The sequence below is a fragment of the Xenopus tropicalis genome, chromosome 3 (assembly GCF_000004195.4).
Source record: "Xenopus tropicalis strain Nigerian chromosome 3, UCB_Xtro_10.0, whole genome shotgun sequence".
Taxonomy (NCBI): domain Eukaryota; kingdom Metazoa; phylum Chordata; class Amphibia; order Anura; family Pipidae; genus Xenopus; species Xenopus tropicalis.
The window spans coordinates 103,851,832-103,865,820 of record NC_030679.2 but is presented as its reverse complement, the minus strand read 5'-3'; the positions used below and the strand labels follow the sequence as shown (position 1 = coordinate 103,865,820).

General features: G+C 36.2%; 1 protein-coding gene across 1 annotated transcript in view; it reads left to right on the top strand.

The window, feature by feature from the left end:
- fbn1 (fibrillin 1) overlaps positions 1–13,989 on the top strand; it is a 123,049-nt gene that overhangs the window by 45,963 nt on the left and 63,097 nt on the right. Inside the window, exons 9-15 of the mRNA XM_002936569.5 lie at positions 3,130–3,255; positions 3,507–3,665; positions 5,065–5,211; positions 5,957–6,115; positions 10,573–10,692; positions 12,212–12,337; positions 13,403–13,525. Of these exons, the coding sequence (XP_002936615.3) occupies positions 3,130–3,255; positions 3,507–3,665; positions 5,065–5,211; positions 5,957–6,115; positions 10,573–10,692; positions 12,212–12,337; positions 13,403–13,525 (960 nt within the window). The remainder of the gene's footprint in view (positions 1–3,129; positions 3,256–3,506; positions 3,666–5,064; positions 5,212–5,956; positions 6,116–10,572; positions 10,693–12,211; positions 12,338–13,402; positions 13,526–13,989) is intronic.

Below are 13,989 nucleotides of genomic sequence, written 5' to 3'. Positions count from 1 at the left end.
TTTACTCTGCACCTTGTGCCCATTTTAATCCTGTGTGAGGTGTAGAGAGTGCAGATATGCTCTGCCTCAAGTATTTTGAGAATAAGCATTAAGATAATGTACCCATTAGTGCTCCTGCACTTGTGGCAAGGAGCATAACAGGAAAGCAACAAAGCATGTGGTGAGTGGGTTGCAGGCAAGGTGGGAGGGGAGTCATGATTTGCTGGGGATAGGGTTACCAGGTCAGAGTAATGTGTTTAGTTACTTCTAAAACAATGCCATATTTGGCAGTTTTTTAAAATTCTGAATTCTAAATTTTCAATTTCTAATTCCAAATTCTAATTTCTGAATTCTTAAACCTGAATTTAAAAAAATCTGAATTCCAACCCTAAACAATGTATCCCATAAATGTTTGTTACATGTGCAGTCAAATAGTATTCAAAGAGAAATGCCATCTATTGAGTGAGACAAACCAACTGACTTCATTTCTAGGGTGATTTTTGAATAAAGCTTCTTTGCTGAAAGCTACATTTTAAGCTATTTTCATGTGCACTACCACTTTAATAAGAAATCTGTACTATTCTGAATGCTTGCAAATATAAATGCCCTTTTATATTTTGTGCTATTCAGGCATTCCTTGTTCTATATTAGGCTGTCCCTTAAAGAAGGAACTCTGACTTGCAGGCACAACACTGTTCCTTTCATTTGGAATGTTATAATCCACAAAATGTATATATAGCTGAGTAATATTTAGCTCACCTTAAACCATGGTGTGAACACTGAATTCTGCACAAAACTGCAACAGCAGCCACATTGCTGAGTGTTATGTAAACAGCAGTGCGCATGAGTCAGAAACATTCAAAATGAATACATATGCTGCTTTATTTTATGTCCGTACACAAGCCAAACACAAACCATAGATGTGTTTTCTTAAACCACAGACGTTCCCCAAGGTCTATTTTAGAGCTTGTTGCTAATATAGGGGGGAAAAAGTCATACAGACATACACTTCTGTAAAAAGCTTGGAATTAAGACCGTGCCTTTCCCAGATTACATAAAACTTAACACCTTTTACAGGGAATTCTAGGAACTGCTCTGGGCATCATAGGGGATTTACCTTAATTTGGCGACTACAGCTATAATATTGATTTATGGTGCAGCCGGTAGTGCTTGGAACCTTCTGTTGGCTTCGAGTAGAAAAGTCTGAAATTATTTATTCAAATATAATGCTTATTGTCATTACGAAGAATGCCATTGTATTAGAACTAGGAGTTAGGAAATTCATTTTTAATGTGCCATGCATATTTAACTTGTGCATATTTTATCTTGTAATACAGAGGGATATGTTTTACCCATAAAATGCATAGTTACACTGATGGATAATTTGTGACATCCCAATGCCTATAGCAAACTATATTTTGGGCACAAACGTGACTTATGATCATCCCAGCGCATACACAGTATTACTGTTCTTGGCAATAATACAAGTGCAGATCATTAGCAATACAGTAGAATGTGTATCAAGAATAACAGTACAGTTAGGATCGATAATCAGTTCTCCTTACAATAAATGTAGTGCCTGTCACTTTAGAGCTCCAGGGACATTTCAGAGGAATACTTATGCTCTAGTCAGTTGAATCCCAACACTTTTCTCCACTGTATTTTTGTTTTTATTTATAGATCGCCAAAATATTCCTTGGCCTGCACTAGCTGGCATGTTCAGATCTGCTGTTTTAGCAAGTATGCATTAGAAGGCAGCGGATAAGCCTCTTATCTGCTGCCATTTTTTACACCTTGGAGATTTATGGTGGAGAAACTGCTGAGATGTCATTATGTTATTGACTATAAATATGGAGACAAAAGATATGTTTGAAATTCAAGATAAAGGCTTTTATATTGTGACACTGAAAGACTTTTGTTAAGGAACTGATAGGAGTTAAGAGTTTTGCATGTCACACTTGGCAGAAGCAAGGTTGAAACACTTGTACCTCATCCCTTTAATACTGGCCACATATTGAATCCACATCCTGCATGGCTAATTATCAATTCATTTAGAAGTATGCTGCACAGCAATACATCTAAATTAATTGCTAATTACCCATAGAGGATGTGGCTTCAATGTGTGGCATGTATTAAAGGAACAGTAACACCAAAAAATGAAAGTGTATAAAAGTAACTAAAATATAATGTACTGCTGCCCTGCACTGGTAAAAGTTGTGTGTTTACTTCAGAAAGTCTACTATAATTTATATAAACAAGCTGCTATGTAGCCATGGAGGCAGCCATTCAAAGGAGAAAAGGCACAGGCACATAGCAGATAACAGATAAAACACTATTGTATTCTACAGAACTTATCTGTTATCTGCTATGTAACCTGTGCCTTTTCTCCTTTTTTCCAGCTTGAATGGCTGCCCCCGTGGCTACACAACAGCTTATTATATAAATTATAGTAGTGTTACTGTAGCAAACACACCAGTTTTACCAGTTCAGGGCAACAGTGCATTATATTTTTATTACTTTAAAGCTCTTTCATTTTTTGGTGTTACTGTTCCTTTAAAGGGGTGAGGTGGCAACCATAGTGCCTGTAGGTGCATGTCTTTTTTCGTCTTGGATGCAGTACCACCTGCGCATCTTCAGACCTTATGGCAGATGTTAAAAACAGGGCTTGTGGGTACACATGGAAACTGGAAATAAATTGTGTTGGTTTTAGAAAGCAAGATGGAATCCAGAAAGTAGAGCGACAATTTTTACATTTTACATATGATCAGAGCTCTAAATAAAGGTGGCACAGGAAAGCAAAAGAATTGAGAAAAACTGAATTGAGTGTATAGGGAGAAGAGTAGAGGTCCAAGGGTGTTGAAAGAAACCTCTAGAGTATTTGATATTGTCCCTTTAAGTCTTCATTTAAATTATTAAAATACTGTTAAGATTGTGTGTGTGAAATCTGTAGCCCTTCAGCAACATGGAAATGTAAGAGTTATAGTTTAATATAGCTACAAGCCTACACATTTGCTTTCCCTGGCTTGCCTCCTGAGAAGATGACTTTTACTGCTGATTAAGTGATGTACATTCATGTCCCCATTCCTTCTGTATTTGATACTGATTCACATTTTCCGAATGTATGGCCCATTATGTTTGCTTTCTTTACAGATATTGATGAATGCAGCATTATACCAGGAATCTGTGAATCGGGTGAATGTGCAAATACGGTTGGCAGTTACTTTTGCAAGTGCCCTCCAGGATTTTACACTTCAGCTGATGGTTCAAGATGTGTAGGTAAGAAATCATGTGAGGGAGAGAGGGGCAGGGCTGTAATTTCAGCAATGTGAATTTCATTGCCTTTATGGTTGACCTTTTTTTTAACAGAGCCATATCACTGTTGTGCCCAGTTTTAGAAATAAATCCCAACAACATGTTTGTTGCTGTAAAAATGTCTAAAAATACAGGTAGCCACAGACATATAGGAAAATGACTTTTTTTAACTAGTGACATTAATCTGAATCCTTTTCTTATCTCTTCTTTATTAGATATCCGTCCTGGGTATTGTTTCACTTCTTTAGCAAATGGAAGGTGCATCAACCAGCAACCACAAACAGTAACGAAAACGCAGTGTTGTTGTGATTCAGGAAGATGTTGGTCTCCAGGGCCGACAACTCCACCAGACATGTGTCCAATTCGTGGAACTGGTAAGAATTTTAGTCTTATATTGGTTTTATGTTTATGGGTATAATGATAGTTTAAGACAAGGCTGTACATGGTATTATCCAGGTGCTGGTATTCCCTGTCACATAGAGCTTACAGTCTAAGCCTGGTGCCTGATGAAATTAAAAGAGACATATTGGATAAATGGAAAGCACCCTAATTTTGTAGGCAATTATGAATAATAAAGGTGCTGGTTTCACCTTGGGCTAAAAATGAATCCTATCTGTAAAAATTGGCCCTTTTATTGGAGCTCCCTATAAATCCTAATAGTTCTTTGTCCTGGTTTTAAATGAAGGGTGGGCGTGTCCTAACAGCCCCTGCCAGAAGAACAGTAGGAGGGGGATAGCCAATCACAGCCCTGCACTCACACAAGCAAAGACAGGCTTCAGTTCCCTATCAGGTCAGCCTAGCTGCTGATTGGTTCCTATCCTACAATGCAGTGTGCCGGGGGCTCCCCTGCACATCCAGAGAATTCAACCAGCAGGAAGTGGAGCAGATGGGCAATAGTGCAAATTAAAATCACACTGGTTGTCACAACCAGAAGGAAAGGGGGCATGAGACACAAGAAGTAGGGGTATGGCATAGTCAGTAGTTAGTGAGATATACATTTCTACAAGCTGAGACAGAAATTAGGTCAAACATCTCTTAGATGCACCTTCTTTTCTTTGCTGATTTTATATGTGGAAAATATAAATGTAGGTACATGTTATTATGTTTTATTATAACTGATAAATAAGTGGCAATGTAGTTCTTGTATTAACTTGCATGAGTATACACCTTCTGAGGTATGTTTATTCATGGGGTAATACCTGACATGTTGTTTATATCTGGATAGGTGAGGGTAGGGCTCATGTACAGATGTAGTATAAGTTAAATTATTGATATGCACTATATTCCTAAGGTGTAAGCTTACCCACTGGGAACCTTCCATTCAAGACTGGAATTCTGGGAAGGAATGTTCTGTGGGTAAAATTTTTTCAATCTATGCTGATTTGTTTGCACTCCTTTAGTAGATGTATGGTTCAGTCACATGCGCATGGAGCCCTATAATTAGTACTGAGAGAATGATGATACAGAAAGACCAGCTGGTTTATCTTCCCCAAAGGGGCTTCATTGTATTTATGCTTTAAGTCTTTATAATGGTTTTGTATCTATTCTAGCCATGTTTTAATTCTTTTATTGAGTTAATCTCTATCCTTTTTGCAGGAAGGTTTTCTGGAAAGATGTGTTTGCTTCACATTTCTCTGCCAGCAAATGCTTTCTGTTAAAACCTGTTTATTCCCTTGATGTATTTGGAGGTTTCTATCATATCATCTATTTGCCTTCACCCTTCTAAGGAATTCCAAAATGAATATGTAAAGGGATTTCTTTTTTTAATTTCAGATGAATATCGCAAACTGTGTATAGTACCAGGTGTCCCTCCGATTGGTCCAGAGTATCCCCCCCTGGGTCCAATTGATGGCATTCGACCATTCCAACCCATCTATCCACCTCCAGTTTACCCAGGATACCCAACCCGTGGCCCGTCTGGTAAATACTGTGTTTATGTTTTTGGGTGTTTCTCAGATAACGACTTAATTTAAATAGCAAAATAAGTCTATACATTAGATAGATAGATGAATAGACTTTCAGATTTCTGCTTAAAGGGGTTGTTCAACTTGGAGTTAAAGTTTAATATGATGTAGAGACCAATATTCTGAGACAAATTGCAATTGGTCCTTATTTTTTATTTATTTCACTTTTTATTTAGCTGCTCTCCAGTTTGGAATTTCAACAGCTATCTGGTTGCTATGATCCAAATTACCTTAGCAACCAGGGAGTGGTTATAATGAAAATAACACTAACAATAAAATTGTTGACTTAAAGAGCAACAGTTTTTGGCTGCATTTGAAAGCTGTGAAAAGGCCAATAATTAAAAAACTATAAAAAATAAATAATGAAGACCAATTGGAAAGTTGCTAGGAATGACCACTCTATAACATACTAAAAGTACATTTAAAGGTGAACCACCCCTTTAATACAACTCTTTTGTCTATCTGCAATATCATTCTTGTTCTACATAATATCTTTTTCCTTTATGGGATCCAGCAAACAAGGTTTCTCTTATTTAAAGATCATTACATTTAATATTAGTTTATCATTTTGTAGAAAGTTATGGATTATCAAGTGAAAATGAGTGTTATATGGTGTTTCTATGCTATATTTGTTGAGGCACCTTAAAGTGAGTTGTGCATTGCTTTTGAAATTTGAGTTGCTTACATCTGCTTCTTTTCAGTGGTTGTTGGAGTTAACGTGAGCCAGCAGCAGCAAATAACAGATTACTGTGCTCTGTTCCGTAACCTCTGTTTACACGGCCGCTGTATTCCAACCCCTGGAAGTTACCGTTGTGAGTGTAACAAAGGCTTCACCTTGGATGGTAGAGGAGAATGCATTGGTAAGAACTTTTTCTCTTGTGACTTCTCTTAGCTGTTATAATTAAGGGCTGTTTATTTTAATATACTGTAGGTATTTTAGCCTCTTAAAAATCATTCACTCCATATGACTCTGCATAATATTGGCAAAATTGCCAATGTGAACAAATTCTCATTTATGCAACATATCTTCATTTATGAACTTTTAGGAAATTTTGAGATTTATTGGCTAAAATCATAGCGCTAAAAGACATATTGGTGCTTTATAACTATTAGTACCAGTTATCCAAAGCTCCAAATTACAGGATGGCCGTCTCCTATATTTAATCAAATACTTAAAATTTTCCCTTTTCTCTGTAATAATAAAATAGTACCTTGTTTTTGATCCCAGCTAAGATATAATTAATCCTTATTAGAGACAAAACAGTCCTATTGGGTTTATTTAATGATTTATGATTAGATGATTTTTTAGGAAAACACCAGGTACCAACATACTTGTAATAATAATAGTTTTAGATTGATGTTGTAAGATTAGATCCTACAAGGGAAATTCTTGCACATCAGTGAAACATATAAACTGCAAGGCTGTGGGCAAAGTAATTTATGATGTAGCTGTCCCAGTTTTAATACTGACCAGAGAGCATGATGAAGAAATTGTACATCATCAAATGTGGGTGAGGTCTAAATTGACTTGTAAATTGCACTCAGTGGGTGACCAAGGGTGACCCCATAGTGGCAGCAGTACTTGAGGGGAGCTTCTTGCTTCTGTTTTTGCTAGTGACTGATTTTAGTTTGCCATTACTTTCTATTAATACAATTTGGCTAAATCCTAGCACTTTTCACAGGATTTGGATTGTTCCTATTTTTGTGTTCAACTGAGCAACTGATTTTCTTTGTGTACAGTTTATGCAATTTTTTATTTTTCCCAAATTTAAATATATAAATAGAATTTGGAATAGGGACAGGATTTGATTTTCAACTGAATCCAAAAATTATTGATTCAGTGCATTCCTATTATTTCTAGTGATATATATATTATCTTTAGTGATATAATTGTTTTGATTGGTAGGCTGCACAGTTAATTTTTATGTTATGACTTTATTATAATACATTGTTTATATGTTTTATACATTTTTTGGTGAAGGAGTAAAAAAATGAGTTATTCTCCCATTTAAAAATGCAAAAGTTAAAAGTAAAGTTTAGAATTAAATGTCATCCTAAACAAAAATCGGAGTCAGATGGAATGCTAGCAATCCTTCTATTAGAATAGTTCAAGGTTGCCAACAATGGAATATGTTATGGATTCTCAACAAACGGAAAAAGGGAATCTGCCAAGAAATCTCCAAGTTTCCCAAACAATATAGACTGTTAAACTGTAATGAAGCTCTAACTCAGTGAGATATTTGTGTAGTACATCTTGAAGTGCGTGGATATGTTGAGAAACTGAGCTGGGAAACCTTATTGGTATGTCCTGAGCCTTTGTGGTGAGTCATGCTCTGAAATTTAGGAAGCAAACTCATAAAATGTTTCCTATGAAACCTCAACTTGGAAAGTAGAAGTCTGCTTTTTATGCAATACCTGTACTCGGTAAAATTAGAATAGTAAAAGGCTACTCATATGCTTACAATTAAACATACTTATTTGTATAAAATGTAGCTTGGAGCTTTGAACAAAATTGCTACCCTAGTCACTCAAGACATTGCAATGCTTTAATATTCACTTTGCCCACATTAATGGGTGACACTTATTGACTGGCTCTATGTGGCATTAGTTTGGAACTTTTATACCATACTATCAACATTACTAATGACTCCATATACTAATGGTAAGATGCTGTATTTGTTATGATTCCAAATACTCTTTCAAACCCCATGCACTAGCCTGAGTTTACCTGGGTTATGTGCATGTCATAATATGGCCATAATTATTAAGAAACAGTATTTAGTATAAAGATGATATATCTTTTATGATGCACCAGCTCTTCCTCTACAGAATACTAGTCAATAAAGCAGGAATTATACAATTGTATCAGTTAGTCAGAGGAGTTTGTGCTAAATATGACACAAAGGGTTCTGAAGTGTACTTTGTGCACTGTACAATTCTATATGAACAACACAGAATCAAATTAGCCAGTAGAATGAAGAGTAAACTTACCACAAAAATAGGTAGGTTTAGGTGTGCATGCCCCAGACCTTTTTTTTTTATTCCTTATAGGGTATTACATCTTGTATAGGAAAAGCCTATCCATGGACATCACATAGAGGCATAGCCCAATAAGTAACAGAAGAGCTCTGAAAGGTCATTCTTAATTATGTGTCCTCCACCTTTCTGCTAGCTCACACCAACCAACTAAATAATGAAATTTTAGATTTAATTTGCTCTTGTATTGGTATTATGCAACAAATGCCCCCTCCCCTACTGCCTTTATATAACAAGTACAGAAGTTTATTATATTTCTTACAATCTACTTAGATTTCAGACTTGACCCAATTGCTTCATCTTACATAAGAAGCGCTGGACAATTATGAAAAATGTCAGGGTTATAAGTCTGAGGCTGGTGGTTGTCACTGCTTGATGCAGACTATAAGTACATTAAATAGACATGTAACATTCTAAGCAGCATTAAAAGGCACCTTTGGTTAGGTGAAGGGTTTTTGACGTTGGTGCTGAAGAGCATAGTAAAATTTAAAATGCAGAAACAGAGTTGTCAAGCCGCCCTGCATGGTTGAAAATGCAGCAAACGTTTAGCTCAACCATGGACTGAAAGCAGACATTGGAATATTATTTCCTTTTTAATAATAGTAGCAGCTGCCAAACATTCCTGACCAGTAGAGGAGTAATTCAGTGCTGCTGTAGCTAGGCTTGTTTGCTCACCAAGCACTGCTCTGGCTCCACTGCATTACATAGCGCAGAACAGAACATATTTAGGAAGGATGTTTAACTAGAAAGGGGTGTTTACACGTGGGCTAGAATTATGAATGCGCAACTTTCTTCACTGCCTCATGATCTTTTTTCCAGGTTGCAGGCGAAATTACCTTATAAAAAAACGTAATACATTCTTGATAGCTTTCCTTAGGAAAAAAATCATATGGTATAGATCCAATGTGTTTTTTACTGAGAAATTATGAGCTCTGTATTTTTAACCTTAATTTCACTTACATTTTTAACCATGTCCTTTGTTAAATATATGTGATTAGAGACTATATATATTACTAAAGTTCAGTAAGTTACCACCACATTGTGAAAGCTGTTTTAAATTGTGTTATTATCTGTAGTTTAGTTTTTATAGTCAATTTATTACTAAATGTAATTAATATATTAAAAAAAACCATAATAGCTTTAGAAACACAGTAAAACAGAGTTGCAAAAAATCATTTTTGTAATGCAGAGTATATCATTATATACCAAAACTCTCCTGAGAAAAGCAGAGGAAGAGATTCTATTGTTGATGTAATGGTACTGGGACAAAAACATTTGAGTTTGACTTGGTGACAAATTCCAAATAGTTACCTACCCAGCCCTGCCATGTACTTCCTGTAATGATGAGTTTTTCTGTGTCCACTGGTTGACCTGCTGGAAGCAGAGAAAGATGTTACCACAAAAATAAATAAAATGTAGTAACCCACTGACCCACTAGACAATGTGTGAGACATGTGGCTTCTAGAACTAACAGTGCACTTGATAAGCTCCTCCAAGGCACAAGAACTTAGATGAAAATTTAGTCAAACAGCAAAATAACTTACAGCAGTTGTAGTGCTCTGCTGATACACTGTGCCATTTCTAAAACTGCATCAGCTTCAAAGGCCACTCGTGTAAAAGCAAAAGATTTGCTAGTAATAGCAGCTTACAGTGCAATTGCATCTTACAGCCCCAAAGTTACTTGGCTGTGCATGGCAACAACACTCTGCTGGATGCTCATTAATATGTGATCAGAGGCTATAGTGAGACAGAGAGGCTGAGAACTCCACTGGGTAAACAGGGAACCAATCCAGCAAAGCCCCAACTAGGGAAAGAGAATAGCACATATGTACAGAGCTCATTATATCTGTTTGGAACATACTGCATTTTCTCTGCTGATGTAAAAGCACCACGATCAGGCCCCCTTCTGCACCATTTGTATTAAAACTGACAAAACAGTAATCTGCCTATCACTACACACATGGAGCAGCTTTTTTTTACGCCAGAGGAGAAACTGCAATGAGTGCCAGTACCCTAACTCTCCTGATTCCAGTAGGAGGTAGTAAGAGTAAAGACTAAAGAATAAGCTATGTGTGGCTGCATATAGGTGTTATAGGGCAGAGAAACCAGATATTAACCTGCAGTTCATGGTAACAGGTATTTTTGCATGCAAACTCAGTTTTAAAGCCCAGGTTAGAATTTCATATTGCATGAGGAGTGTGGAGATGGATTCTTCTTATGTAATTCTTTATTCTTTGTACTGACGTTTCATATACTGTGTTTTCTCTTCTCTATCTTGTAGATGTCGATGAGTGTGAAAATAATCCATGTCTCCATGCTGATTGTGTTAACACACCAGGATCCTATATTTGCAAGTGCTATCCTGGATTTCAGAGTACATCGACCCGGACAGAGTGCAGAGGTAAGAGGGATAGCATGCCTGTAGATGAAACAAAGGAAAGTGAATACTTTCTGTATATTAGGATTTTAAGGGGGATCTATCTGAAAGTTTATAAATATTTAAACCCATTAGTATAAATATCTAGTTAAATATTTTTCAGTATCAAAATAAATTTTGGTTTAGCATAGCATCTTTGTATTTCTTTTATGAGGGAAAACAGAAATAATTTCTTAAATAAACCTTACTAACCTAAAGAAATTACGTTTACTATATTTTAGTTGATACTGTAGGGGTCATTTATAGAGACCCCAGACACACAAGTGCACTTAGGGGCACAAAACTGTACCCCATAGTGCACATTCTAATGGTGTCCAGGGTTTGGCTGCCCTATGCACCAAACACTGGACTGGAAATTCACTCAGTCAGGGAAGGACATCCACTTGCCCCCATGACTACAACTGCGGGTGGTGCTGTATCCCTCAAGCTAATATAGGAGCATTTTTAGACTATTTCTTTTAAACACTCAATTTTAAACATTTACTAATTTATCTTTTTTAATCATCGGATTACATTTATAATACTTACTTTCAATGTATTTCTGTTTATATGAACATCTGCCCTTTACTGATGACTTTTACTAAATATGTATTGTGGACATTTATTATGGGCATTAGTCATGTAGGGTTCATTTCAGCTGTTATGGGGTCAGTGTAAAAAACTGTTGTTTTCAGAGTAGGGGTTTGGCCACGGTTTTATAGTAAATGTTGGTTTAACTATTTAATTAAATCTATAATGGGGTTATAGATTTATTTATTAAGCCACTATTTCACATTTTTTTTAATCACTGCCCATATGTTATAGGAAAGCCTGGGGATCAGCAATTTTAAACAAAGACAAGTTTTTATTTTTTTGGATATTGCTCAAATTTGAATATGCAAATTAGGACCCAGAAGTACTTTGGTATTCATCTTATTCCAAAATTTATGGATTTCTTGCGTCGCTATTGAAGTTTGTGGTGTTTTACCACAATAATTGTAATGCCTTTGGTAAGGTCTGTTGTACTCAGATTCAGATCACCAGTGTGGCTAGAGAATGTCTTATTTTGATTAGGTGTGGAAACTATCTAGTGAAGTAGATATGTATATAATGTAAATAATGGGTATGGATTTTGCATTATTGATACCCCTATTGTTTTGAAATCGAAACATCATCTTAAGCGGACTATACTCTATATTAAATCATCATACCATTTGCTTGTGTTAGCACTAACATTACCCTGCAGATCTAGAGGTATTTGTGATTTTCATTCAAAAGAGTTCATTATGGTTCCAGCCAAGCAATTGATGAAATGTCTCCATCAGGTAATGGAAAGGTCCTCTGTTCAGCCATGACTTTGTTTTTCAGTGTTGCTTTGCTAACTCTCGATTGGCAGGCGTGCTTTGTAAATTGCGATCATACTGTAAGGTGGGGCTTCCAACATACAATGTCAGATGACCATGTCAATGTGTACAGCAACGAGTTCTCATCTGTTTTCTTACAGACATTGATGAGTGCTTACAAAATGGAAGAATCTGTAATAACGGGCGATGTGTGAACACAGATGGAAGTTTTCACTGCGTGTGTAATGCAGGCTTTCAAGTTTCAGCTGATGGAAAAAATTGTGAAGGTAATTGTTTCCAGTGGAGTCAGCTGTCTGGATTAAAGAAGTCCCGTCATCACCCTTCTTAAATTCTCATTCGTTTCATTGTCCAAATTCATGTGAAACCTTATGAATCTCTCTCTTGTCCTTTTTACTCCCAACAATTTCCTCATCACTTAGTCTAAATATTAGTATCTTCATCTCAGTGTGTGCTTCCTTTGGTTTCCAGGCTCGCTCCATTGCCATGCTGTGTTCAGTTAACCACTGCAAGAGTAGCAGATGCACAAATGCTTTGTAATGTAATAACTATGTATCAGTCCCTACAGCACTGAAAGTTTCTGCATCGGCTTTTTTCAAGTTTACAAATCTTTATTGCCGTCAATCTGCAAATATCCACCTGTTTCACACAAGCTGAAAAATGTTCTCCATCTGTTTTTGGTTATCTTGGAATATGCCATTTTTCACACTACCTGGGAAAAAATCTCAGGACTGCAGTCAGTTAAAACTGAAAGCACGTTTACCAAAGCCTCTGTAATTTATCAAAGACTGTAAACCTAGAAAGTTGAAAGCACTCCAACATTTTGTTTTTCAAATCAGTGGATGCTAGGGTCGTTTCAAAGCTGTGCAGCTTTGTGCTCTGTTTCTGAAACCAGGAATAGTTTATCTTTATTTTTCTGTTTTACAAAATTCATATCAAGAACTATAGGTACCTGCACCTAAAAATATGGTTGCCAGAGGCAAAATAATTGAGATATATGTAGTTATCAAACTCCATTTCTTCAGAAGAGGAATGTTATTACCATATGTCCTTATAAACCAGTCCTTTATTTAGGTCCTGTAAAATGTCCTAAAATCCAGATTTCTGGAAGACATTACACTTGATTAATTCTTATCTAAAATATCCAATAAGCATAAATCATATTAACCCCATAATGGTTAGGTTGACTTGAGTGTTGTCTCCTTAAAGGTATTTATGTAGGAGCTAGATTAAGGAGAAAGTCAGATTGAGAAGATGCCTAAAGGAAAGCATTTTTTAGGGTCTTTGAATATTTACATATATTATCTTACTAAAATATGAGGTGTATTTTGCAGATATGGATGAATGCAGTGTGCGGAACATGTGCCTAAATGGCATGTGCATTAATGAAGATGGAAGTTTCAAATGTATCTGCAAACCCGGCTTCCAACTTGCTCCAAATGGGCGCTTCTGCACAGGTATGTATCACAGTTATAGTTTTATGGATTAATAATGAAATCTAATGAACTTAGCCACCATGTTTGGATTTTTTTTTCGAAAATGGATCCTATCAGGGCAGATATCATAAATATAAGGGTTACACTACCCCTAAATGGAAAGTATAAAATGTTAAATGTCATAAGGGCAGATCCCATAAATATAAGGGCTACTGTACCACTTACTTGAATTCAATAGTTTGCCTTGGCACACAGTAGAGAATATCACTTGTATGTGCCAGGTGCATTTAATGAATCTGATTTTTATTAATATCAAAAAGTATTGAAATTATTATTTTTACATTACTTTTTCATTTACGAGAGGTACTTTAATAGCCTTACATAGGGCTTTCAGATTTTTGAAATATGAAAAGCTACTGGGGGGAAGGGATACTATGGGGAAGGTAAAAAGTTATAAGCCACACCCATGTCTAAAAGCATTGGGA